At 40.7% G+C, this 26442-nt stretch overlaps 1 protein-coding gene across 1 annotated transcript in view; it reads left to right on the top strand.

Annotated features, from left to right (window-relative positions):
* The window catches only part of PTPRR (protein tyrosine phosphatase receptor type R), a 350468-nt gene that overhangs the window by 278921 nt on the left and 45105 nt on the right, over positions 1-26442 (top strand). The window contains exons 7-9 of the mRNA XM_073555527.1: positions 11111-11297; positions 11798-11882; positions 20654-20733. Of these exons, the coding sequence (XP_073411628.1) occupies positions 11111-11297; positions 11798-11882; positions 20654-20733 (352 nt within the window). The remainder of the gene's footprint in view (positions 1-11110; positions 11298-11797; positions 11883-20653; positions 20734-26442) is intronic.

Below are 26442 nucleotides of genomic sequence, written 5' to 3'. Positions count from 1 at the left end.
TAGCTCCCTCTGACATAGAGCTGCTTTCTGCATGTGTCACTTCATCTCCTTCCTCCCTCACACCACTCACTTTCTCTCCTAACTAGCTCCTCCCCTCTTGTTTCTATGACATCTCTACTCTCTCCACCCACACCCTCTACCTAGTAACCCTCTCCAGACTGGAATGAGGCCATCCTCTCATAGGGTACGCCCAGGTGCCCTGAATGGAGTGGTGAGGTGTTGGATGCTGGTGTTAGAGTCCTGGGTAGTGCCCCCTCCTTAGCTAAGAGTGGGACACCACACCTCTGGATGAGATGCAGTACCTCTGTGGAGACTGAACCCTCAGGGGTGCCACATTTGCACTCAAAATCTCACGATACATGGCCGCATTCATTCTTTCATGTACACAGATCAGTCATCCTGGTCCCTTTGAAGAGAATCAGCCCCAAAGCATGATGCTGCTACCCCAAAGCTTCACAATAGGTATGGTGTTTTTTGGATGCAACTCAGTATTCTGTTTCCTCCCAGCATGGTGAGTTTTGTTTCTACCAAACAGTTCTACTTTGGTTTCATCAGACCACATGATATTCTCCCAATACTCTTTTGGATAGTCCAAATGCTGTCTAGCAAACTTCAGATGGGCCCGGACATATACTGGCATAAGCAGGGGGACATGTCTGGCACTGCAGCATCTGAGTCCCTGGAGCCAGAGTGTGTTACTGATGGTAGCCTTTGTTACGATGGTCCCAGCTCTATGCAGGTCATTCACTAGAGCAGGGGTGGGGAACCTTAGGCCCCAGGGCCATTTACGGCCCTTAATGACCTTTTATCCGGCCCCCGGGCAGATTCTCAGGGACTGCAGTGCTTTGGCAGGGAGTTGTATTTTGACTGCCACCAGCTCAATAATTTCTTCTTGCTCTGTGAGCATACACACGCAGTATTCACTACTGAACACTGAAGGGTATGCAATGAAAGATTACGTCCTGACACCAGTGCCAGAGTCAGGATGCACTTTGTGGGCGGAGTTTGTACGGCCCCTGAAGGATGCTATAAATATCCAAATGGCCCTTGGCATAAAAAAGATTCCACACCCCTGCACTAGAGCCTCCTTTGCGGTTCTGCAAATTTTGCTCACCCTTCTTGTGATCATTTTGACCCCATTGGGTGAGATCTTGCATGGAGCCCCAGATCGAGAGAGATTATCAGTAGTCTTGTATGTCTTCCAATTTTTTATTATCACTTCCACAGTTGATTTCATCACACCAAGCTGCTTGCCTATTGCAGATTCAATCTTCCCAGCCTGGTGCAGGGCTACAATTTTGTTTCTCATGTTCTTTGACAGCTCTTTGGTCTTCACCATAGTGGAGTTTGGAGTGTGACTGTTTGAGGTAGTGGACAGGTGTCTTTTATACTGATAAGAAGTTCAAACAGGTGCCATTACTACAGGTAATGAGTGGAAGACATAGGAGCCTCTTAAAGAAGAAGTTACAGGTCTGTGAGAGCCAGAAATCTTGAATGTTTTTAGGTGACCAAATACTTATTTTCCACCATAATTTGCAAAATAAATCTTGCCAAATCAGACAAGGTGATTTTTGGGATTTGTTTTCTCATTTTGACTTATTGTGGTCTACCTATTATGTCAATTACAGGCCTCTTTCATCTTTCATCTTTTTAAGTGGGAGAACTTGCACAATTGGTGGCTGACTAAATACGTTTTTCCCCACTGTATGTGTATAAGGTGCCCGAGCGAGTTAGATGTGGACAAGTGGCTGCTTCTGCATGCTTTGGCACCCTACAGGAAAATAGTGTGCCAGTCACAGTGTGCTGTTAAGTATGGGGTGCATCACACTCACTTGTGGACCTTTGGCCTTCTGACTCTGGGCTTCCATAGAAAGTAGAAAAAACATAAACGTCTCTCCAGAATAAATGGATGAGGTGTCTGAGTAGGGTTCCAGTCTGTACCAGTAGTAGTAGTAAAACTCGGCACTCATACAGATGTATTTCAAAACCTCAGCGCAGACTTACTCATTACCATTGTCGGTCTGCATTTATCTGATAAATAGGTCCATGCAGGCCGAAACATTATATTCTAGCTTTTGGTCAATGGACTGATCCACTGTAAATAAATACACCATGTTTTGCAACACATCTCTGTGAGTGCCAAGTTTTACTGCTACTACTCCAGGTTTCCATTTTCAGGAACTGCCGCACACAATCCAGAGGACTCCAAGTGCTTTTCAACAGTCAAACTTTTACTGAACAGTTCACAGTGATTACAGTGGAGCATGTGTCATAGGGCACAACAGGTAACAGGCTTTCCCTTAGGTACTGGACATTACTTCAGCCCTAGCGCTCATTTCCGATAGCACATCCCTTTTCCTGTTGTCTCCACTACCTTTAGGGATCCCTCTCCACCGGTGGCAGGGCACCCGGGGATTCCATCATCCTCCGACTTTGATCCATGTCCATCTTTCCCTGCAGGCCCGCAGAGGCGATGTGCCTGATGGCCCCAGTGCCAATATTGCAGTTTTGGGCATGGCACAACACCTGTTTCGCATCACTGATGATACTTCATCTGGTTTCTCTTTATGCGGCCTAGAGGTCTTTTCAACCATATTGTTAAACCACAATGTGAGTGCCCAAACTGTTAGCTTTTGTCAAGATTGCATGTCTTCCAGCTTTGCAACTTTTAAATAAAAATCTACAACTTTCTCAAGTATGGATGGATGAAAGTGGATCACCCCCAGGGCTGTGGGGTTACTCGGTACCGGGCCGGTGTCTCAGAGGGACGTGTCACGGCGGCGGTGGCCCCAGTCCGTGACCCTGGACGTCCAATGTAAAAGGGGTTGAATGGAATGGATTAGAGCTTATAGTTTATAGGTAGGTAGTTCGTGACGCCACCTGTGGTGCTTGACAAGGAAGGTGTTAAGCCGACGCTGCGGTGCAGATCCTCTGGGACAGATGGTGGGGCGCAGCAAAGATGTAATAGCTCTCGACAGGTAGAGCTGTAGTCCCAGGGTAGTAGTAATAGGTTTTGAGGTAGATGGTATAGTGTTAGGCACAGAGATGTAGCCGTGCTGAGTGGGTTGGTGCAGGAAAAAGGCAATGACACAGCTGAATGCAGTTCCAATTCTTTTACTCACGGTTCTGGCACAGACAGGTACCCGCTTCAAAGCCGCAGCTTCCAGGTCAGGGACTCAGCCAACTCCCAGGCAGATGGAATTAACCCTTCCAGCACTCCCTTTCGTGTGCTTGTTCTGAACGCCTCCTCTCTAGCGCTAATCTGAAGTACTTGCAGTTCTGAATTACATTCAAGTGCCTCCTTCTCGATGTTGCTTAAACTCCACTGGTATGACAGGTGGCTGTAGCCTGCTTCAGGGACTCCATTAATCATGTCCCGGCTCACACATAGGTTGCCACTGTGTCCGAGTCTTTGGTGGGAATAGAGCGGTCTCAACTCCTGTTCCTCCGGTTTCTGCTGCAGGAACCTTAGTATCACAAACAGCCTCGGATAACGGCCCTCGGCCTTGGCACAATGAATTTAGGGAAAGGCTCTACTCTAGCCCTCGTCACCAGTCTCTCTCCTCTTCACGTTCCGTTTTTATCTATCTTCCTTCTGAACAACTGACCCTTCCTTCTTCCTCTTTCCTTGCAAACAGCTCCAGCTTACAGGAGGCTGCTGCAAACATGTTCTCTCTCTATCCCTCCGCTGGGGATTATCACAGTCGAGAGTTCTCCTCCCCGCTCCCCCCTGCGGGGAACTTCTGCCTTCCTTCCCCTCACAGAGGATTCTGCTCCCCACTTCCTATCAGCTTTCCCTTCTTAGTGTTTCTAAGCTCCACCCACCACCCAGCACCCTTCATGAACCAAAGCAGCTGCCATAAAGGGTGCTCTGCTGTTCTAAGGTGTCTGCGCTGAATGCAGGTGCTGGAGTCTGGTCAGGTGTTACCATCTTACCTGAGAAGTGGGATACTACACCTCAGGAGGAGGTGCAGTACCTCTGTGGCGACTGAACCCTCAGGGGCACCACAAAAGTTTGTGGCCACTGTTGCAGTCTATCAATAGTGGCTTGTCTTGTAGGCAAACAGCGTAGTACTTGCAAGGTCTTCCAAAAGAGCTTCTAAGCACTGTTCTAAAGCTGGGTGAGTCCGACCAGCTTCAGTGCCCCCTTACTCCTCTGATGCTGCAGAGTCAAAGCTGCCTCTGCTTGCAACGTACAGTTTGGGTCAGCAGCACAACCATGTAGCTGGTTCCAACTGTCAATCAAAAAGGAGAGCACCACTTCTAGCAAGCGAGAAGCCAAGGGTATAAAGCTTTCCATTATACTTTTGTGTGTTTAGGTTCCACTTCACTGTATGTAATAGACCTAACTCATTTCTTGTTGTAATCCAGTTCTAGTTTTTGTTAAAACATTTCTTACTAGTGTAAACTCTTGCTGTACCTACTTAAGCTTCTTGCACACACCCTTCTGTCACAATTTTTATTTGAGGGGGGAGACAGAGTTTTGACAAACTTTTTTATTGCATTTTTATAAGCATCTTTTTTTCTTACTTTGGAGCCTTTGTAAAATTCACTTCACATTCAAAATATTGTTCAGCTCATCTCTCATTACGAACAATGCCAAATCCCTGGGAAGTATACACATTAAGCTTTCAGATCTGCACTAGGCTTATGGACAGGTATTTAAATAGGCCATCGTTTGGGTCAGTATGCCATGAATAAGAACCATGTGCACACATTGGTTCGAAACGCGTTGGCCAGGGTCACTCATATTAGGGTGTTCTGTTTTTAAATGTATGAAGTTTTATCATTTTTTTTCTGGCTGTTCTAAGAAACGTTATCGTTTTCTTTCTACGCCAAGTGTTTCATTTTCCTCCTTGAAACATTTATAAAATTCAGTTTTTAAAAAACCCATAGAAAGAGCCCAAGGAAAAATACTATACAAAGATCATGAGGGGTTTTGAAAAAAAAAACCTGACTCCCAAAACAATGCCACAAACAAAAAAGCAATGTTTATAGTGTGTTTTACATATTGCTATGGATTTTCATGTAACATCTTGCTGTAGTGTTATTGGCAAAAAAAAATGCAGAAATAAAATCATATGTAAGAGAAAAAGCTCAACCTTCCGGCTAAGAGCTAAGATAAGAAAACATGTTATTAGGAGCGTAATAGCACGTACAATGATGTTTGCACAGAATTAGTGGCTGTTACGTGAAACAAAGGTACAGCGTGTATGTTGCTTATAGACTGCTTATCGTGCACTTTGTCCTGTTATTTCTGTTGCTACTGGTTGTGTTTTCTACACACAGGAAATAGCAGTACCAATCAATGCAGTTCCCAAGGTGAGAGGAAACCCTGCTCAGTCCCCTGCTGATTATTGTACATATCTGGCTCCACCCTTCTTCTACTCTTCCTTTTTGGCCATGCTTTAAACAAGCTCCTCTATCTGCTGCGTAAGCAATGTAATACATGGAAGACAGCTTGTGATAAGAAAGCCAGGATATTTTATAGCAGCTTTTTATAGATGCTATTCCAGGAACTGAGAAAATGGAACAGCAATTCAAGACATAAGGAATGTACACATGGAACACAGCTCTAGATAGAATGCAGTATTTGTGCTGAAAAAGTTCTGATTTTCATGTTATATGAGGTTTATTAAAGGTTATTGTGTATTCCATACCAATAGGTGGTGCTAGAGTTCAAGTCGTCTTGTTCTCCAAAGAGACTATTTGCATATTTAATTTCCCAGAGGAGCATTGCATTGCCTTTAAGTCTCCTTACCCTTGGCATTTCACTCTCCATAAGGAAAAATTTTATCCATTAGACCCCAGTGAGTAGCCTCTCATACAGCCAAATCAGATCTCATGCTTTGCACTGAGGAGGGTCAGCACCCTGAAACACGTGTCTGCAAATTAAGAGAATGGTTTGGCTTTTATCCTAAGTCATGTGGCAAGGCTCGTTAAAGGGTCGATATTGACTTTAGGATTGCTACTTCCATTAGGTGGCACTAGAGTTCAAGTCCTCTTCCTTTTTGAAGAGACAGTTTGAATATTCCATAAAGCACTATGCAGACTGTAATATGAGTCCATTAGTAGGCACTTCTTGTGTTGGCGTTAGCAGAGAATATAATCACAGTACTGTGCATTGCTATGACTTTTATATCGCAATGCTACAAATATTGTATGACTGTCTACCACAGTAGCTTACACACCGTTTAGTGCTCATACACATGACTATATTACAGCTGTGTTTCACAGTGAGCTGTAATAAGGCTTCCATATCGGTGTGTGGGAGCTCCTCTGTACCTCCATCTGCCTCCCATTTCCAATAGAGGCATACAGAATGGTTTTGGCATGCTCCACCAGACTCCTTATGTACAGAGGTATTTTCCCCGAGATTCAGGCTCCATGCCAGTGTGCATAAGCCCTGACACAGGTTGTCAAATCCATTAGCAGAAAGGCTCACATCATTTTGAAGTCAGGACATTCACTCTTTGGCAGCAGTCCACGGGTTTGTAGATTTTTGCTGCAGGCAGTATTCGAGCATTGTAGGTTCCAGGCATATTTGTGTGTTTACCGAATTGTTTTCTGTCTGGAACCTAGGAAACATTCTAACAATGCAATATTTTTAAACACATTGCGCTTTTTCCAGGTCATATTTCAATGTATTTTAGAACACAATGCACATTCTTTCATTACTTGGCAGTGACTTTCACGAGTCCGCAACTCTATTCAGTAGCATTTTCAAGCGATGCTGTGAACCACGACCGCACGCTGTACAGAAAGAGGAAGTCATTGTCTTGTGTCATGTATGCACGTTCCACATTGACTACATGTGCTGCCCTTTTTCATAATGTATATAGTATGCTATCAAATCGCCCAGATTTCCAATCCCTTATTAAACTTAAAAAAAGACTTGTCAGCAGATTTTGGATCATAAAATAAATGAATGGTTATAATGGTCCTTTAATGCAGATTAAATTGATGAATAATAAGAAAAAAATTCAGCTCACCCCTGAGATGCTCTTCCAATCCGGGAGGAGCATGGCATCCCCGCTGCTGCACAGTGCTGAAGCTGAATGAAGAAAATAGGAGTAGATTGAAGATTGAGGATGGACTGAGTACCCGACGTCCACAGATGGGGGTTGTGCTCACAGTCCAACACCGTGCGGCCCTCCAAAGAAATGCCCCTACATACCATTACTGACTTACTGCCAAACCGATCATGCTGAAGAATGTTGCCAGGCAGCAGATTGCTTTCCACGGCGTCTCCAGACTCTGTCATGTCTGTCACATGTGCTCAGTGTGAACCTGCTTTCATCTGTGAAGAGCACAGGGCGCCAGTGGTGAATTTGCTAATCCTGGTGTTCTGTCGCAAATGCCAAGCATCCTGCACGGTGTTGGGCTGTGAGCACAACCCCCAACTGTGGACATCGGGCCCTCAGACCATCCTCATGGAGTCAGTTTCTAACTGTTTGTGCAGACACATGCACATTTGTGGCCTGCTGGAGGTCATTTTGCACGGCTCTGGCAGTCCTCTTCCTGTTCCTCCTTGCACAAAGGCGGAGATAGCGGTCCTGCTGCTGGGTTTTTGCCCTCCTACGGTCCCCTCCACGTCTCCTGGTGTACTGGCCTGTTTTGTGGTAGCGCCTCCTGCCTTTGGACACTATGCTGACAGTCACAGCAAACATTCTTGCCACAGCTTGCATTGATGTGCCATCGTGGATGAGCTGCACTACCTGAGCCACTTGTGTGGGTTGTATAGTCCATCTCATGCTACCATGAGTGTGAAAGAACAACCAACATTCAAAAGTGACCAAAACATCAGCCAGAAAGCATTGGTACTGAGATGTGGTCTGTGGTCCCCACCTGCAGAACCACTCCTTTATTGAGGGTTTCTTGATAATTGCCAATAATTTCCATCTGTTTTCTATTCCATTTGCAAAACAGCATGTGAAATTGATTGTCAATCAGTGTTGCTTCCTAAGTGGACAGTTTGATTTCACAGAAGTTTGATTTACTTGGAGTTATGTTCTGTTGTTTAAGTGTTCCCTTTATTTTTTTGAGCAGTGTATGTATGTATATATATATATATATATATATATATATATACACACACATTTTATTACAAATAAATTTTGGGAAAAAAATTAAACTCAATTTACCCTTCACTAAATGTTCACATTTAATGAGTATGTTGGATTTTCTTACAATAGTTTCATGAAAAATTATTAAACTTAAGAACTGCATAAAGAATGTAGAGGATTTAGATCACTGAGAGGTTGATGGCGATTGAGATAAAATTTGGTTTGATCAGTGGGTTAATCTTCAGGAAATGATGACGTTGACTAAGCATCAAGATGTTTAACACCCGGTTTCCCTGGCGGTGTCATAAAGAGTTGCATAGGGTAGAAACAGGAACTAGTTGGCAATACATAAGAAAGTATGATTAAAAGAGGGAAAGCTGAAATTGCTCTTATGTCAGCTGCTTTCCGTCACAGGATATAAAGCGATTCCTGTCCTCCCTAGATACTGATTGCTTGAATCTTACTCTAGAAATACTTGTCAAGACAGTTTCCTTAGCTGGTGGTGACCTGCTGAGTTTTGTAACTTAAGGAGGGTTAAGGCATCTAAATATTATTTATTTAGCTCCCTTTATATGATAAGAGTGTAACTGTATCCATAGCTAATGTAGAAGTTAGGAAAGTTCTTTTTTCTATATTAGCTCTTTAGTTACGTTTTATCATAAACTGGGCTGATTTATAACATAGGTTTCCTATATTGGGTGTAGCTAAGATCTGTCGTTATGGGGCCTCACCAGATATACATTTTACTGTTGCGTGAGAATTTATGATGCTAGAGGTATCATGAGTAACTTGTCCTTTCTGAAACTTCTACTAGATCCGGTATACCACTTTATTAGATCCAAGACTTTTCTCCATCGTTGGTGCTGATTCTATTGTAAGTCAGATATATATGTTAATTCTAAAAAAATTGTATTCTAAATAGAAAAAGTAACATATGCAGTTGATTGATTATTGCAAGGAATTCTATGTAGTCATTGGGAAGTATGATCCCAGTAACCTAGTCTTGTATCTACAGCTGAGCTGCTATTGTGCTATATTAGGAATAGGGCATGATCTTGGCAGCAAAACTGCTAATGTAGACACACAAAGGTATCACATAAAGCCCCAAACCAAAAACTCTTAACGGGTCTCCCAATTATTGTGCTTCATTTATATTAATGGCTCCCTTTAATTTGGCAAAGAGACCTTTTGGGCCTCCTCGGATTCTATGATCATGTATATCTATCACTGTCCATCCGAAAAAAATGTGATATATGAAGTGTATAATAATAATTTCATTATTCACAATATGTTTGTTTCGTGGATCATTGTCAGCAGACAGCAGAATGCAGTCTGCTATAGCAATGTAGGCAACCATAAAAAGATTGAGGAGCAAGATTGTAGATAAACATGCTGTATATTCGGACAAGACTAAATTATTGTATCTGTAAATGCTCATAAATGGAAATAATTCTTTTATTTGGAAGTGTTAACCTACATCTAATGTCTCCCACCCATCCAGACATTTGCATTTGAATCTCATCCCTACCCAGCTATCATAGAAGGAGCAACTGGACTATAGGGTGACATCATATGGAGGAAGTTACTCCCTGTTCTCACATTCCAAACCTAAAAGGGCATTTTATCTAAGCAGCACACACACAGTTCCTAGTTCAACACTCTGGGTGTCTGAAGCTTATATAGCTGATGAAATATTAATGTAATGATATTTGTTAAGGAATAAAAACTATTACAGAACCGACAATTTTTTTTTCTATTTTTATTTTTAGTGCATTATTTGTGACCTGAAACCCAAGCAACATCCAACAGGTTTAGCACATATAGAGCAAAATATACATTTCCTTAATAAATTTGTTTTTATCAGATTTGAAATAAATGACTGACCTATAGTCGGCAAAGAGCAGCCATCATCTCTCTTGATATGTTAAATTGTGTAAATACTGTACATATAATCTATATTCACTATATTGAATTTTCAGACTATTGTGATGTAGTATTATGTACTTCTAAGTAACATGACATACTTGCAAAGTGACCCTAATAAAATATTCAAATCAAAGATGGTAAAATCTATGTGACAGCTGCCGCACTACATCCACGCAAATTAACTGCACTGAAACATTTTATTGAAGTGTCTACATGTTCAGGGTCGCACCCTTTTGTCAGGACAATCACGAATATGTGTTATATATTTATGTGCTGATGAAGGGGTTGGTGCCACCCCAAAACAAATAGCCACTTCAAAAAAGTAACCGTGGATCGGATTCATCAATACTGGCATTGTTCATTACGATCTTGTTGAGAAGTTGGTGCCTGGGACGATCTTAATTCTTTAAGAGGCACATGAATGAATGAATCCTGCATCTCTATAAAAAGTACTATACACCTTTCTGTACAGTTTTCCACTGGTATAACATTTGTGTTGTAAGAAATGATGCCACTTGTCAAGAATTTGATGAGTGAGATTTGTCGTGCCAACATCCCACCTTGAGCATAAATAACATGAGAGTGCCAAATGTCGCCAAATTTTAGGGCAACCTCGAGTTGCACCAAAATTTTGCAACTTTTGAAAGTTTTTTACGCCAGAATTCTCTGGTAAAAGCTATGATGAATTGGGCACAACATGAATGTTCCAATGGAGTAAATTCAAGTGGATGTAACGCGCCAACTGTCATTTTGTTTTTACCATTGTCTACTTGGATTTCCAATACGGACCAGATTTGTGCCGGCAGAGAAGATGCCAACGGTAACTTCCTCATAATTTATGGAGGCTTAATTAGATGTTGTGTTGAAAACGCAACAATTATAGGTAAGAACAGCTCCCGGGGGAACTTTTTTGATGTATTGATACAGTATCTATCTGTACATTTCCTTATCTGTAGTCTTATCACTTTTCACAGCATGTTGATGACTCTCCATATTCATGTTCAGTTAGATAGACACACAACTACTGTATAGTGTGTGCTGCTTAATAGGATTGACAGAAAGCAAAATGTTGTTTACAGATATTAGGATTTCCAATACCATATTTTCTTCTATTCCAGGAGAGGATCCAATGTCTCACTTACGTTGGATATGAGTGGATTAGGAATTGCAGAACCTTTCAATGTGGCTCCAACACCAAGAGAGAAAGTAGCCATAGAATACCTCCAAACAGCCAGCCGTGTTCTGACCAGACAAAAGCTGCACGATGTTGTTCAAAGCTCCCATTTGCTTCATACAGAATTTATGGTAATGAGCAACTGTCATGGAGTTTTGATCTGTTATGTTGGAATAACCATAGTTTTATCCTATTAAATCAATATTTTTAAAACTTGTCTTCTGTAACACTTCTTATATTTATAAATCTTTAGCAATATAGTAAAATGCTAAAATTTGAGATCTGTATATTTTATAGAAAGTGTATCGAAATAATACATAATATTAAAGTTACGTGAGCAGTTATGAGGAATGCTAGCACATTGGGGAATATTTCCAATTTTCTCAAGTTATGACTTTTTTTGTTATTTATAGATTTTTGGGGGAAGATAATTTGAAGTCAGATTTTTGGGCATGTTAAACAGTAAAATCGGTATTTTCATTGAACAATAGTCATAGAAATCGAGACATTTCCATAAGAATGATCCAAACAATAACTGAGACACATCACAATACATCACTGAAAATAAGCAATGTTCACAGGATGGTGTAAGTAGTGGTCACTTCATGGCATTGTCTTGTGTTTTTATCAGGAAATACCAATGAATTTCATGGATCCCAAAGAAATTGATATTCCAAGTCACGGTACCAAAAACCGCTACAAAACTATTTTGCCAAGTAAGCTGTATGAATGGTTGGCAGTAATATGATTATAAGTATCTAGGTATGTTTTAAATTGTTGCCTTCTTCTCTCACCCCACCCTACTCTGCCCAACTATGATCACTATGTTAGTTTGTAGCATAGAATCATCAAGTTATAATTCTTGTTCTTGAAATCATGTATTATAAACTTTTTGTGATGACAAAGGTATTACAATATAAAGGATGAAAGATCGCTGTACCTGCACGACTGCATTAACTCTTGAATACTGTGTCTATGTATGTATGTACGTATTTATATATATGTGTATGTATATACATATATATATATACATTTGTACATTCTTTGGGCCCCCGCAAGTCTGCTATTGATTACCTATCCTGTGGATCAATATCTTAGACCAGGGCTAGTTCCTTTAACTTGCCAAAATTGTTTAAACTGGTAGATTTTATCCCTTTCACCCATTGCCTATTGGGCTATATCAAATCTAAAATCCTAAAAGACTTGTCACATCTTATTAAACAGGTAAACATGCAACGTGCAACTTTGCAATTTATATCTCATTACATATCTTCTCCCTTCTCAAGAACCAAGAGCTTTTCATGCTATACAGCTCTTGGCCAAGATTATCGGCTAACTCTGCAGTCTGTCTTCTATAGCCGGTTTCCTAGGTGAAAACTTGCAAGCTCTTTGTTATACTGCTTTCAACTGCTGCTCTGAAGCTGCCTGGAACTCTAAACCCAGCCAGCTTCAGTGACCTGCTCTACTTTGATGTTGCAGAGGCAAAGCTTACTTGTTATTAAAAATCCTCTCCATTCTCAGGAATGGAAGGAATTTTAATGTTACTGTTTGCTGCTCATTGTTAAGGTTTTTCCGTCATCATTACAGTCTATCGATGGTGGCTCATTTCCTTGGCAAGGAGCACTTTCCAATAGAGCTTATAAGTACTGCTCTGAAGCTTGCCATCTTCAGTGACCCTTCACTCCTCTAATGTTTTAGAATGTAGAAGCAAAGCTGCTTCTGTTTGTAGCATCTGAGATGACTCATTTCAGACCTGCAGCTCAACCATGTCACTGGCCCAATCTTCATCATAAGCGCAAGGCTGCATGGCAAGCAGGAAGCCAGGAGACATGTTAGCACTGCGTTACTAAAAATCAGTAATAAGAAAATGCCTTAAAACCTCTTTAAAGTATACTGTACTGATAAGAATACATACTGTACATTATAACATCTTTGAGTTGACCATCCAAAGTTTCTAAAGGGGTGTTCTTTTCAAAGAAGATGTACAAAATACTTTGGACAAAGGGTGCGTGAAAATATAATACATACAAATCTGGTCTAGATATGGGGTGGTCCTGTTATTTTTCTTCCCAAAAAGGTGATGTTTTGGAAAGATTCAAAGCAGTTTGAAAAGTTCATGAATCAGAGTGTGTATATATATAGTATATATAGATATATATACACTAATGTTCAAAAGTTTGGGGTCACCCAGACACGTTTGTGTTTTCCATGAAAACTCATACTTTTATTAATCAAATGAGAGGCCAAATGAATTTAAAATCTAGTCCAGACTTTGACAAGGTTAAAAAAAAAGATTTTTATTTGAAATAATAATTTTCTCCTTCAAACTTTGTTTTCGTCAAAGAATGCTCCCTTTGCAGCAATTACAGCATTGCAGACCTTTGGCATTCTAACAGTTAATTTGCTGAGGTAATCTGGAGAAATTTCTCCCCATACTTCCTGAAGCCCCTCCCACAAGTTGGTTTGGCTTGATGGGCACTTTTTGCGTACCGTACGGTCAAGCTGCTCCCACAACAGCTCAATGGCATTGAGATCTGGTGACTGCGCTGGCCACTCCATTACAGATAGAATACCAGCTGCCTGCTTCTTCCCTAAATAGTTCTTGCATAATTTGGAGGTGTGCTTTGGGTCATTGTCCTGTTGTAGGATGAAATTGGCTCCAATCAAGCGCTGTCCACAGGGTATGGCATGGCATTGCAAAATGGAGTGATAACTTTCCTTATTCAAAATCCCTTTTACCTTGTACAAATATCCCACTCTACCAGCACCAAAGCAACCCCAGACCATCACATTACCTCCACCATGCTTGACAGATGGCATCAGGCACTTTTCCAGCATCTTTTCAGTTGTTCTGCATCTCACAATTGTTCTTCTTTGTGATCCAAACACTTCAAACTTGGATTCGTCTGTCCATAATACTTTTTACCAATTTTACTCTGTCCAATGTCTGTGTTCTTTTGCCCATATTAATCTTTTCCTTTTATTAGCTAGTCTCAGAAATGGCTTTTTCTTTGCCACTCTGTCCTGAAGGCCAGCATCCCGGAGTTGCCTCTTCAATGTACACGTTGACACTGGCGTTTTGCGTGTACTATTTAATGAAGCTGCCAGTTGAGGATCTGTCAGGCGTCAATTTCTCAAACTACAGACTCTAATGTACTTGTCTTGTTGATCAGTTGTGCAGCGGGGCCTCCCACTTCTCTTTCTACTCTGGTTAGAGCCTGTTTGTGCTCTCCTCTGAAGGGAGTAGTACACACCATTGTAGGAAATTTTCAGTTCTTGTCAATTTCTCGCATGGAATAGCCTTCATTTCTAAGAACAAGAATAGACTGTCGAGTTTCACATGAAAGTTCTTTTCTTCTGGCCATTTTGAGAGTTTCATGGAGCCAACAAATGTAATGCTCCAGATTCTCAACAAGCTCAAAGGAAGGTTAGGTTTATAGCTTCTCTAATCAGCCAAACTGTTTTTCTCTGTGCTAACATACTTGCACAAGGGTTTTCAAGAGTATTCTAACCATCCATTAGCCTTCTTACACAGTTAGCAAACACAAAGTACCATAAGAACACTGGAGTGATGGTGGTTGGAAATGGACCTCTATACACCTATGAAGATATTGCATTACAAATCAGACGTTTGCAGCTAGAATGGTCATTTACCACATTAACAATGTACATAGTATATTTCTGAATCAATTAATGTTAGTTTCATTGGAGAAAACTGCCCTTTTCTTTCAAAAATAAAGACATTTCTAAGTGACCCTAAACTTTTGAATGGTAGTGTATATCTATATAGACACGAGAAGTTGAATACTTGTTGCCTTTGTTCTATTTATTACTAGACGGACTGTATCTGCAGTGTTGTTAAGGTATGTCCACTAGAGGTCGCCATTCTACATATTTATAAATCTGTAGTTTCTAAAAAGGAGACATACTGTACATAGCTATGTACCATGTTAATAGGTAGAAAAATATTAAAATTTGAGAGTTCTCAGTGATTGATAACTTTTAAAGGCTAACTGAAAAGATGGTAACAAATCGCAAGCTTTAGAGACTACTCATGTGATGAAGAGACACAAGTAGTCTTGAAAGCTTGTTATTTATTACCATCTTTTCAGTTAATCATTAAAAGGTATCAACCACTGAGGACTCTCAAATTTTAATATTTAGAAAGAATTCAATGACACATATCTTCTGAAGTGATGCATTAGTAAGGAGCATAAAGCTATGATATTCCCCTTATTTAATGAAATAAAGAATGGGATAGATGCAAATAAGACTATGAGACCATTATCAGGGCAGTGAATCAAAAAAGGCATTGAGAGAGAAGTTGGATGCCTTAAAAAATAGAATTGTTAACTAGAGATAGGAGAATTGATTTGCAGGAACCTGGTCCAATAGTAAGATCAGTATTTTGTGTACACTGGACAGGGGGCCTGCGAATTGCCACTTATTTCTCAACACGTGTGCGTAACCTCACATTGATGTGTTAGGAATGGCGGAACGCACTAAATAAAAGTAATAATAAAGTGCGTTCGCCGCTCGGGGTCCACCGTGCAGTAGGTGATATAACCGCTGCTAAGTGGTGGCAGGAGCAATATGGCGGAAATGCGCAGAGGGTTAAACATCACCCAGGTGTGCAGAGCAATCTCTGTTTAGTCACAGCGATGCCAAATAAACACAAATACACAGATTGAGCCTGTTGAGGTCACAGTACTCAGTATAAATACAAACACGGTATCAGGTCACAGGAGTAGTCCAAGACGGCGCCACTACGTTCGTCTAGACCTACCGTGTGTGCGGCGTCACAGCTGCAGACGCTAAGGAGAGCTACTACTGCAGCGCGGCGTGGACACTGCCACTAAGCGACAAAGCTATGACACAAGCGCAATGTCGGACGCTAGCAGCTGTGGATGTTGCAGAAGAGGAGCGCTGGCGCTGATTCTAACTCAGTCCCTAACCACATACGTAATATCAGAGGGAAGGGGTTTTATAATGAGTCATTCACCAGAATCATACATCCGTCCTCATACACACAGCAGCAAGTAAGTCTATACTAGCGCATGGCGGAACAGCCATGCGCGACTTTTATAGCAGCCGGGACCTTCCGCAAGCTTCCAGATCTCTGAGATGGACCAATGAGATCTGGAGCGGGACCTGAGCACATGACTCCCGATCTCCAATGGGAGATTGTCCCATGAGCATGCTCAGTAGGAGGACAGAAGGACTTAGCCTCAGGAGAGATTTGTTGCAAGGGAATCTCCTCTGCAATCTCTTCTGCAGTAGATAAACAGCAGGAGACTGCAGAATGTGAGGGTCTGGATCCCTGCAGAGCAAACGCAGAAATCCGACTCCTAACATGATGAATGTGGATTTCATCATTTAAACAGCGATTTGCAGGGCTGTCATCCAGCGGTCATGGAATACTGACCTAGCTGCCGAATCAGGGTCATGCGAATCAATTTCCCCATCACTGGTGTTAATAGTTTATTATTTGGCAATTAACAAAATGCAGAGGTAAAGAACAAAAAAAAATCTAAATCAAACCAAATCGTTATTTGGTGTGACCACTTTTTGCTTTAATACAGCATCAATTCAAATCAGTGTTTGAAGAAACTTGGCTCCGACGTTGCCCTAAACATCTTGGAGAAATAATCACAGATCTTACATGGATGTCAAATTGGCAAATCCTAATGTCTTTATTCAATCCCAGACACACTCAATTATGTTGAGACCAGGGCTCTGTGGGGGCCATATTATCACTTCCAGGACACATTGTTGTTAATTACACAGAGGATAACTTTTACTGATATTGTCTGTATGTTTGGGGTCCTGCTGCAGAATAAATATGGACCCAATCAGATGTTCAAGCATGATGGATAAGTATCTGCCTGTATTTTTCAGCATTGAGGGCACCCTTAATCCAGGCTAAATTCCCAACTCATATGATGAATTACAGCCCCAAATGGCAAAGAACCTCCAGCATGCTCCTCTGTCGCATGCAGAAACTCATTACTGTTATGCTTTCCAGTCCTTCGGTGTACAAAGCTTTTTATGCCTTAACCAAACATTCCACATTTTTCTGTACCCCAGTTCCTGTCTTTTTGTGACCTTGGTTCCATGTGGAAGGTATGGTTTTTGGCCTCAAATCTTCGATAAAGTCCAGTTCTGGCCAGATTTCTCTGCCACTAGTTACTGTCATTCCTGAGCTGATGGCACTGCTGTACATTTTCTGTTTTTGATCAGAAGTGTGCATGATATATCATCTGCTGCACTAAGTTTCCTTTGTCCTTTGCCGTCCATTGCCTACAGTCCTCACTGTAGTCTATTTCTTGGTGCTTTTTCAAAAGCGCTTGAACAGCACATCTGGAAACCTCAGTCTGCTTGAAATCTCAGTCTGGAAAAGACCTTGCTGATGCAGTAGAACTACCTGTGTTCAGTCATTCCACACTTTATGACCTATGACGTGAAAGAAGAACAAAGAGTCCTGGAAGTGATGATATAGCCCCCTCATAGCCCAGATCTTAACCTCATCAAGTTTTTCTGGTATTGCCTGAATAGACTAAACGATTTGTGCAACCTATTTCCACAGACGATGTGTGGTTCCAAAATAAATGGAACAACCTCCCTCCCAATCTAAAACTGTATGCAATTGTACTAGAAGAATTGATACTATTTTAATGGCCACAGCAAATATTGATGTGACTTATATTTCTCCTTTGTTTATTCATTTAGCATTTTGCTAATTGAAAAAAATAAAGTGTTAACACTTTGAGTTTTTAAAGCATTCTTATTTTGCAGCATTTTTTTTCTACCTCATAAGCACCGCACTGTATATAGACAGAGCCTGGTGGGGTTAGCTTTCTCAGCTTTGCTGTATTGCTAAATCTAAAAACTCTGATTGCGTCAGAACAGTTGCACCCAGTAAACATTGTTGGATTCAGGGTCTCTTTGCATACATATTGCTGGACTCAGGTGAAGTAGCAAAAGCCTTGTGTCAGATTTCCTTTAAGTCTCCTTACACTGCTGGAACGCTCCATGAGGAGAAACATTTCCCCTTATACACTCTGTCAGAGGCCTGTCACTTAGCCAAATAAGACCGAAAGGTGTCTGCAAATGAAGTGTCTGGTTTGGCTTTTTATCATAAGTCATGTGATGACGTTTATTAATGGGTCAGTATTGACTTTTAGGATTGCTACACTAGATTTCTAGTCCTCTTCTTCTCTGAAGAGGATTTTTGCATATATGGAGGAGCTTCACATGGCCTATAAGTCTCCTTGTGCGAGATACTGCATTCTCAGAATTATTCTCCCACTTCATGACAAATCTTTAATACTTAGTAGAGCAAGTTTGGCTGTTATGACCTGCTATAAACATATATTGGATCTGACTATGGGATGGCAGGCACCAAACCCTCTGACCCTTTAACACCTTCCCAACTAACTAACTAAATGAAACACGACACATGGTGTGCAGATAAAGTATTTATTAATGGTTACTCAAATATTAAATATATAAATCCAATAACCAACCATAAAAATTCATTACTCCATAGCAACTTAAAATCATCCAATCTCCACCCAGCATAGCTGAGCGAGCACCCATCTAATAAATACCACGATGACATTATGTGGGGAAGGCAGGCGGGCAGTTGTTTCTTCAAAATCCCTGGTGCTGTGAGACTTCCGACAGGAATGCCGGGCTTAAAAAGGCTCTTCTGTTTGTCGCCGAAATCTGTCCACCAATCAGGCTCCTTTTGCTCATTTCTGCCTGGTACCTGTAGACTTAAAGACCAATCTAGAGCAGGTAAGTACCATTAGACATTACATAAGAAAATGGGGGGGGAGAAAAGGAATAGAAGCCCACTGCTAAGAGAAATAATGGGACATACCAAGACTCAACCCTAACTAAACTAGACTTTAGTGAACAGGGGGAATTGGTTCTGCAATTCCTTGAAGCCCCCACGCTATTTGCTCTAAAGGGGTGCTTGGACATTCTTGGACTTTGGGGGTCAGTGAAGGTGTATGTCTTGGAGTTCAGTCATTCAGACCTTCAGTATATATTATGTCAACACAATCTCTTATTTTTTGTGGGGCAACAAATCCACCAACCAATATAAGAAACACACAACCTCAAGTAAATAACAAGAGGAAGATGCTGTTAAATTGCTAATTACAATTAAAAATAAATTTAATTATAATTATCTAAAAAAAAGGGTCATAAAATTCAAGCTACAGAACAAAGAAGTGCGCTAGCATAGGGATCACATTCTATGAAATCAATATCATATGCACATTTTATAATTCAATGCAATTCAGAGTAGATAATATTTAGCACATTTATTGCAAGTGCAAAAGGATTATTTTAGAATGAGAAGTGTCATTGCTATACATAACAAGTAATCTGTATCTTTAAATTAAGGTGCTAGTGCATTTTTGACATTCTAAACCTATGGCAGAAGTGCAAAAATATGTCTAGCAAGGATACAAATCATTCTTATAACAGTATATTTCTCTATAATAAGTTGTTAATCAGAGTATCTGCAAAAGGAGGCATTAAATCAGTAAGAAGAGAGAAAATAACTGAACTCGTAACTCAAAGAAGGTACTCACAAAAATGTCAAAAATGTACTTGCACCTTAATTTAAAGACACAGATTCTGTAGATTGAATTTTATGACCCTTTTTTTAAAAAAAATAATTATAATAAAATTTATTTTTTAATTGTAATTTGCAATTTAACAGCCTCTTCCTCTTGTTATTTACTTGAGGTTGTGTGTTACTTAAGTATATATTATGTGCAATATTGTGCAAACTGAAAGCTCGGTGGCTGCTGTCACCAAATCTTGTTTCAGATTTTTGCAGTCATTCAAGGGGTTTGGACTATCTGGCTCCTCAGGAATTTGGGAAGTCCAGGTAGAGTAACCAGTGCTCCTATAACTTTGAACTTGTGAACTCTGCTTTCAACTGTATCTCTAGGGACATTCAATGCCTTGCTATCTTTTCATATCCTTTTCCTTGTTTGTGCAAGGCAATGATCTCTAAACGCTCTAGACTACTCTTATTGACAGAGACCATTGACCATGAGGAATAAGATTCCACAGTAACACTGACAGAACCTGGTTTCTGACTATGCATCACAATTGCAGCAGATTTTTCGAGCCAAAGGTGCTCTACTAAGTAATCAAGTCACTTGTCATGAAGGGGTTGAATAATTTGGAGAATGCAACAAACATTAAAAGTGGCATTTAGTATTGAATTTGATGTAAAAACTTGTCATATTAGTTGCATTGAACTATAGTTTTTTTGCAAACAGCAGAATGTTTGTGCATTTACCAAATAATCTGAATTTGTAAAGGGGGTGAATAACTTTGATAAGAACTACATATATATTGTTTATGTGTACACCGAAGTAAGATTTCAGCTAGCAATGTTTGGTAATGTTTGGCAATGTGTCCTATTCTCAGAGTCTCTTCAATATTCCTGTTTCATTAGATCCAGTAAGCAGAGTGTGCTTAAAACCAAAGAACCCAAAAGATGCTTTGAGCACCTATATAAATGCAAATTTTATCAGGGTGAGTATGATTTGGTAATTTTCTGTAATATTAAATGTACCATACAGATTATGGTACACCCACAAACTTAAATTTTTTGAGGGGATTTTATGTGATATACTGTACCAATATAAAGTAGTAAGTATAAAAGAAATGATAGATAATTTTCTAAATATTTTAAAAATATAAATGAAAATTGCGACATGCATTTGTATTCAGCGCTCCTGAGTCAATATTTTGTAGGACCAACTTTTGTTGCAATACTGCTGCAAGTCTTTTGAGTTATGTCTCTACCAGTTTTCCACATCTAGGGGCTGATTTTTTTTCCCATTCATCTTTGCAAACTATCTCTATCTCAGTGAGATTGGATGGAGAGCGTCTGTGAACAGCAATTTTCAAGTCTTGTCAAATATGGGAAAGGGGATTTATCTCTGGATTTTCACTGGGCCATTCAAACACATGAATCTGATTTGATCTAAACCATTCCATTGTAGCTCTGGCAGTATGGTTAGGGTTGTTGTCCTGCTGGATGGTGAACCTACATCCCAGTCTCAAGTCTTTGCGGCCTCAAGCAGGTTTTCCTCCAGGTTTGCCCTGTATTTAGGTCCATCCATCTTCCCATCAACTCCGACCAGCTTCCGTGTCCCTGCTTAAGAAAAGCATCCCCAAAGCATGATGTTGCCATCACCGTGTTTGACTATGGGGATTAGGATTTTCTGCCTGCTTTTCATTTAGAGCAAAAAGTTCTACTTTGGCCTCATCTGACCAGAGCACCTTCTTCCACATGCTAGCTGTGTCCCCTATATGGTTCTTTGCAAACTAAAAATAGGACTTCTTTCGAAAATGGCTTCCTTCTTGCCACTCTTCCATAAAGGTTAGATTTGTGGAGTATACAACTAATGCTTGTTCTGTGGTCAGATTCTCCCACCTGAACTGTTGATCTCTGCAGGTCCCCCAAAGTTACCATGGCCCTTTGGGCTGCATCTCTAATTAGTTCTCTCCTTGCTTGGATTGTCAGTTTAGATGGGTGGCCATGTCTTGGTAGGTTTGTTGTAGTGCCACATTTCTTCCATTTTTAGATGATAGATTGAACATTGCTCCGTGAGATGTTCAGAGCTTGGGCTATTTTTTGTAACCTAACCCTGCTTTACTCTTATCCATAACGTTATCATTGTTCTTTGATTTTCATGATGCTGTTTGATCCCTAATGTTCTCAAACAAACCTCTGAGTCATTCACAGAACAGCTATTCAAACTGGACAGATTTGTGGTGAAAAACCCACACGGCTATACAAATCACGATCCAACAGTAAAGATGAAAGTGATGGTTTATTTTCTTTCTCTACGCATTTTAAAGTATCAAGGTCTTCTTCAGGAGATGATACCTGAAGAACAAGTCCTTGAGACTTTGAAACGCGTAGAGAAAGAAAATAAGCCATCACTTTCATCTTTACTGTTGGATCATGATTTTTGCAGCAGCGCGGGTTTTTCACCATGAATCTGTCCAGTTTGAATACTATTGTTTGGTCATTTTCCTGACCAGTGGTCCTGCTGCAGCTGTCGGCTCTGATGAGCTATTACACACCCAAATACTTTGAAAAGAAGGTGAGTGCCATCTGATTTTATATTTTGTCTTCACCATCGGTAAGACCCTATTTGCGGTTTTATCTCTCTAGTATCTTATAATACCGGACAGCTATAGTCATACTGACAATAAATTATACACAGGTGAACTCAATTTACTTATTATGTGACTTCAGGAGGCAATTGGTCACTCTGGATTTTATTGTGGTGCACCTGACTACAGTTCATAAATACTTGCTATTTAGTGTTGGTAGATCACATAAAATCCAAATAAAATACATTTAACTTTATGGGTGCAATGTGAAAAAATGTGGTAAAATACATGGGAATACTTTTTCAAGGCACTGTATATTTCAGTGATCTCAAACATGTATAAAGCTAATTACTTTTTTGCCGGTGGATTAATATAAAGTTTATTTTACCTTCTTCCTCATCTGAAAGCTACATTTACACTATGCAATTAAAAGAATCTCAGCAATTGTACTGGAAAATCGCCCATCCATTTTTTTAATTAGAGGAAATATTTAGTAATAATCACTGTGATTGTTCATTACACCACACATGGACAAAGTACATCTCATGAGACATATCTGGCCACTTGACTATTCTTGTCTGGTCCACGGACCAGAATAAACAAAGGGTTGGTGACAGTGGCGTAGTGCACCATGAGGCGACCACCCAGCATTTCAATTTCACCAGTAACTTTTTTTCTTTCAGGTCATCGGGGGTTAGTGTCAGATTTTCCCCCCGGTGGCCGCTGGTGTAATTACATTGCTGCTGAGTTTGCTGATGCAGGTGGTGACCACTCCCAACATCCTTTAAAAGGTCACCTGGTGCAGCAGCTGACTGTTGGTTATACAGGTCCTTTTGGATACCAACAGTGCTGAAGACAGGAGGTTGCTGGTGCACTGGTGCTTCAGCTGAATGCTGTGATCTGGTGCCTTATTCTGCTGTGGTGTGCATTGCAGCAAAGAAAGCTAAGTGTTGTTTTTTGCGTTTCCTATTGGTGTTTGCCTTACCTTACCTTGTGTTGTCTTAGTGCAGTGGGGGGACCAGTGTCCTCACTTGCCAATTCCCTACTTAGGGATAGTAGCAGGGCAAGTGAGGGTTTAGGTATCCTGCTCGGCGACGGGTTGAAAAAACCTATATAGGGATGGTAGTAAGAGCAGAGCACATCCGCAGGTGAGTGCAGGAGGTGTCCATTCCCCCATTCCCTATCACAGGGCCCACTGTTGTTAAAGTTTCCCAGGTGTTTCCTGGTGTGTTTTTTGTTTTGCCTTTTAGTGACCGACCGATTGGTGGGTCGTGTCACACTGGGCCAGTCACTCCGTGACAGTCCTAGGCTACAAATACCAGCCCTCAACTGCCCCAGAAATGGGACTTCATATTTAAAGCGCCATTTCTGGCACTTAGTCCAGGCTCTTCCAGATGCACTAGTGTAGTTGCACTAGGGTGAATGAGATTTAGGGGTTTATGTCGCTGACACCAAGCACTAGGATTAATAATGAAAGGAGTCAGCATAACACCCTCATTACTAAACCTGTAAGTAAAGGATTAAATAAACACACACACCAAATATAAAACACTTTATTTGAAATAAAACAGACACATTACTTAATAATTTAAATTAACCCAAAATGCTCACCCCAGGTCTGACATTAATCCTAGGGTTAAAGTGATGTTTCCTTATGTAGGAGTGTTCATCAAATTAACCTACATAGGCTGTAACCAAACAGCACTGGCAGAACTTGGCGCGCACCGTGATACCTGGTGGCGGTGACACGGATGGGGCTAAAAGGGCTCAAACTCATCTGTGATAAAAACAGACAAGAGCATTCAGATAAAAAAAAAAGGACAGCACTCGGACCAATTTTATTCTATGATTCCCTGCTTATCTGTGATTTTTTTTTTTCTCATCTGAACTTGGACTGAGAAAAAAATCCTTGCATGCTGTGGTTGTCCTTGTATATCAGAAAAGACTTGCCAATTCAAGTCATTGGGTGTGAAAAAAATCACACGTCACTCGGCACATGCGAGTGCCGCCTTGTCCTTGAATACCCATGTCCTTGAATACTCAAAATTTCACTTGCTGCGTACAGTAAAATCACAGCGTGACCTGACAGAATAGAATAGATTAAATAAAAATCTACACATAGAATAGATAGATATAGTGATGTCAGTCACATATATAGTTAGTACAGTGCTTGTGTACCTTACTGTACATGTATTTTATTACAAAATAAATTATATTCTGAAAAAAATATCATGGAGTCCTGAGTAATTTTTATAACCAGCAGATGGAAAGCTGAAAGCTGGAGGCTGATGTTAATAGCCTGAGAAGGGGGTAATACCCATGGAGCTTCCCAGGCTATTAATATCAGCACCCAGCTGTATACTTAGCTTTTCCTGTTTATTAAAATGGGGGACTTCCCCAAATAAATTACCTAGAGTCCCCCTTTAATTAATAACCAGTAAAGGCTAGGCAGAGATCTGCAAGCTGATATTAATAGCCTTGGAAGGGGTCATAGATCTTGGTCCCATCCCAGACTAAGACCATCAGCTCTATTCCGCCCCATAAATGGAGCATCCATAAGATGTGTCAATTCTGGCACTTAGCCTCATTCTTCCCACTTGCCATGTTGCGATGGCAAGTGGGTTGATAGTTGGGGGGGTTAATGTCACCTTTGTATTGTCAGGTGACATTAAGCCCGGAGGTTAGTAATGGATAGACGCCCCATTACTAACCCCATAGTGATGTTGCATAAAAAACACACAGCCAGAATACAGTCCTTTATTTGAAATAATGACACAAACTCCTTAATTGAATCTAAAGTTAACCATACTCACATCATCACTCAGTCCACTGAGCCAACATCTCCTATAAGTGAATTAAAATAATAAACAACAATATTCCTCACCTGTCTGACGTGAAGAGATAATCCGTAATGTACCACGATGATCCTGATGACTTTAACCCCTTAATGACCACCAATACGCCTTTTAACAGCAGCAGTTAAGGGTACTTAAACCACAGCGACGCTTTTTAATGGTTCTGAGGAATAAGGGTATAGCGCCCCCCAGAGTCGGAATTTCTCCGGGATCTCAGCTACTGGGAGTAGCCAAGACCCCAGAAAACATGATTCAGGTCGGTTTTTACTGACCCCGGAGTTGTGATCGCCATTATTAACGATATAACGGCGACCAAAAAAAAAGAAAGTCAGATTTTCCTTTAAATTTCTCTATCCTCTGATGTGATCACACATCAGAAGAGAGAGAAATAGGGTACCCTGATCCTCCCCCCACTACCTCCGTTGTCCCTGCAACCCCCATGAAATCATTCGGGCCGGTGGTGGGCGCATGCGCAGGGTTAGGGTTGGGACTAAAATTAGGGTTAGGGTTAGGGTTGGAGCTAAACTTAGGGTAAGGGTTGGGGCTAAAGTTAGGGTTAGGGTTGGGGCTAGGGTTGGGATTACAGTTAGGGTTGGGATTAAGGTTAGGGGTTTATGGGGGATAGGGTTGTGGTTAGGGTTATGGATAGGTTTGGGATTAGGGTTAAGGATGTGTTGGGGTTAGGGTTGGAATTAGAATTGGTGGGTGTCCACTGTTTAGATACATCACGGGGTCTGCCACCATTGATTCCAGCCAATTTTGCGTTGAAAAAGTCAAATGGTGCTCCCTCCCTATTGAGCCCTGCCATGCACCCAAATAGTGGCTTTTCACCACATATGGGGTATTGGCGTACTCAGGAGAAATCACAACAAATTTAGTGGTCCATTTTCTCCTGATACCCTTGTGAAAAATAAAAAAAAATTGGTTCCAAAGTAAATTTTTTGTGAAAAAAGTAAAATGTTCATTTTTTCCTTCCACATTGCTTTAGTTCTTGTGAAGCACCCGAAGGGTTAATAAACTTCTTGAATGTGGTTGTACGCACCGTGAGGGGTGCAGTTTTTACAATGTTGTCCCTTTTGTGTATTTTCTGTTATATTGACCCCTCAAACGCTCTTCAAATGTGAGGTGGTCCCTAAAAAAATGGTTTTGTAAATTTTGTTGGAAAAATAAGAAATCGCTGGTCAACTTTTAACCCTTATAACATCCTAACAAAAAAATTATATTTTCAAAATTGTGCTGATGTAAAGTAGACATGTGG

This window comes from Dendrobates tinctorius, unplaced genomic scaffold (assembly GCF_039654945.1).
Source record: "Dendrobates tinctorius isolate UK_male_01 unplaced genomic scaffold, ASM3965494v1 ptg000224l, whole genome shotgun sequence".
In the NCBI taxonomy this organism is placed as follows: Eukaryota; Metazoa; Chordata; class Amphibia; order Anura; family Dendrobatidae; genus Dendrobates; species Dendrobates tinctorius.
The sequence above is the reverse complement of the archived record's forward strand: the minus strand, read 5'-3'. Positions and strand labels throughout refer to the sequence as shown.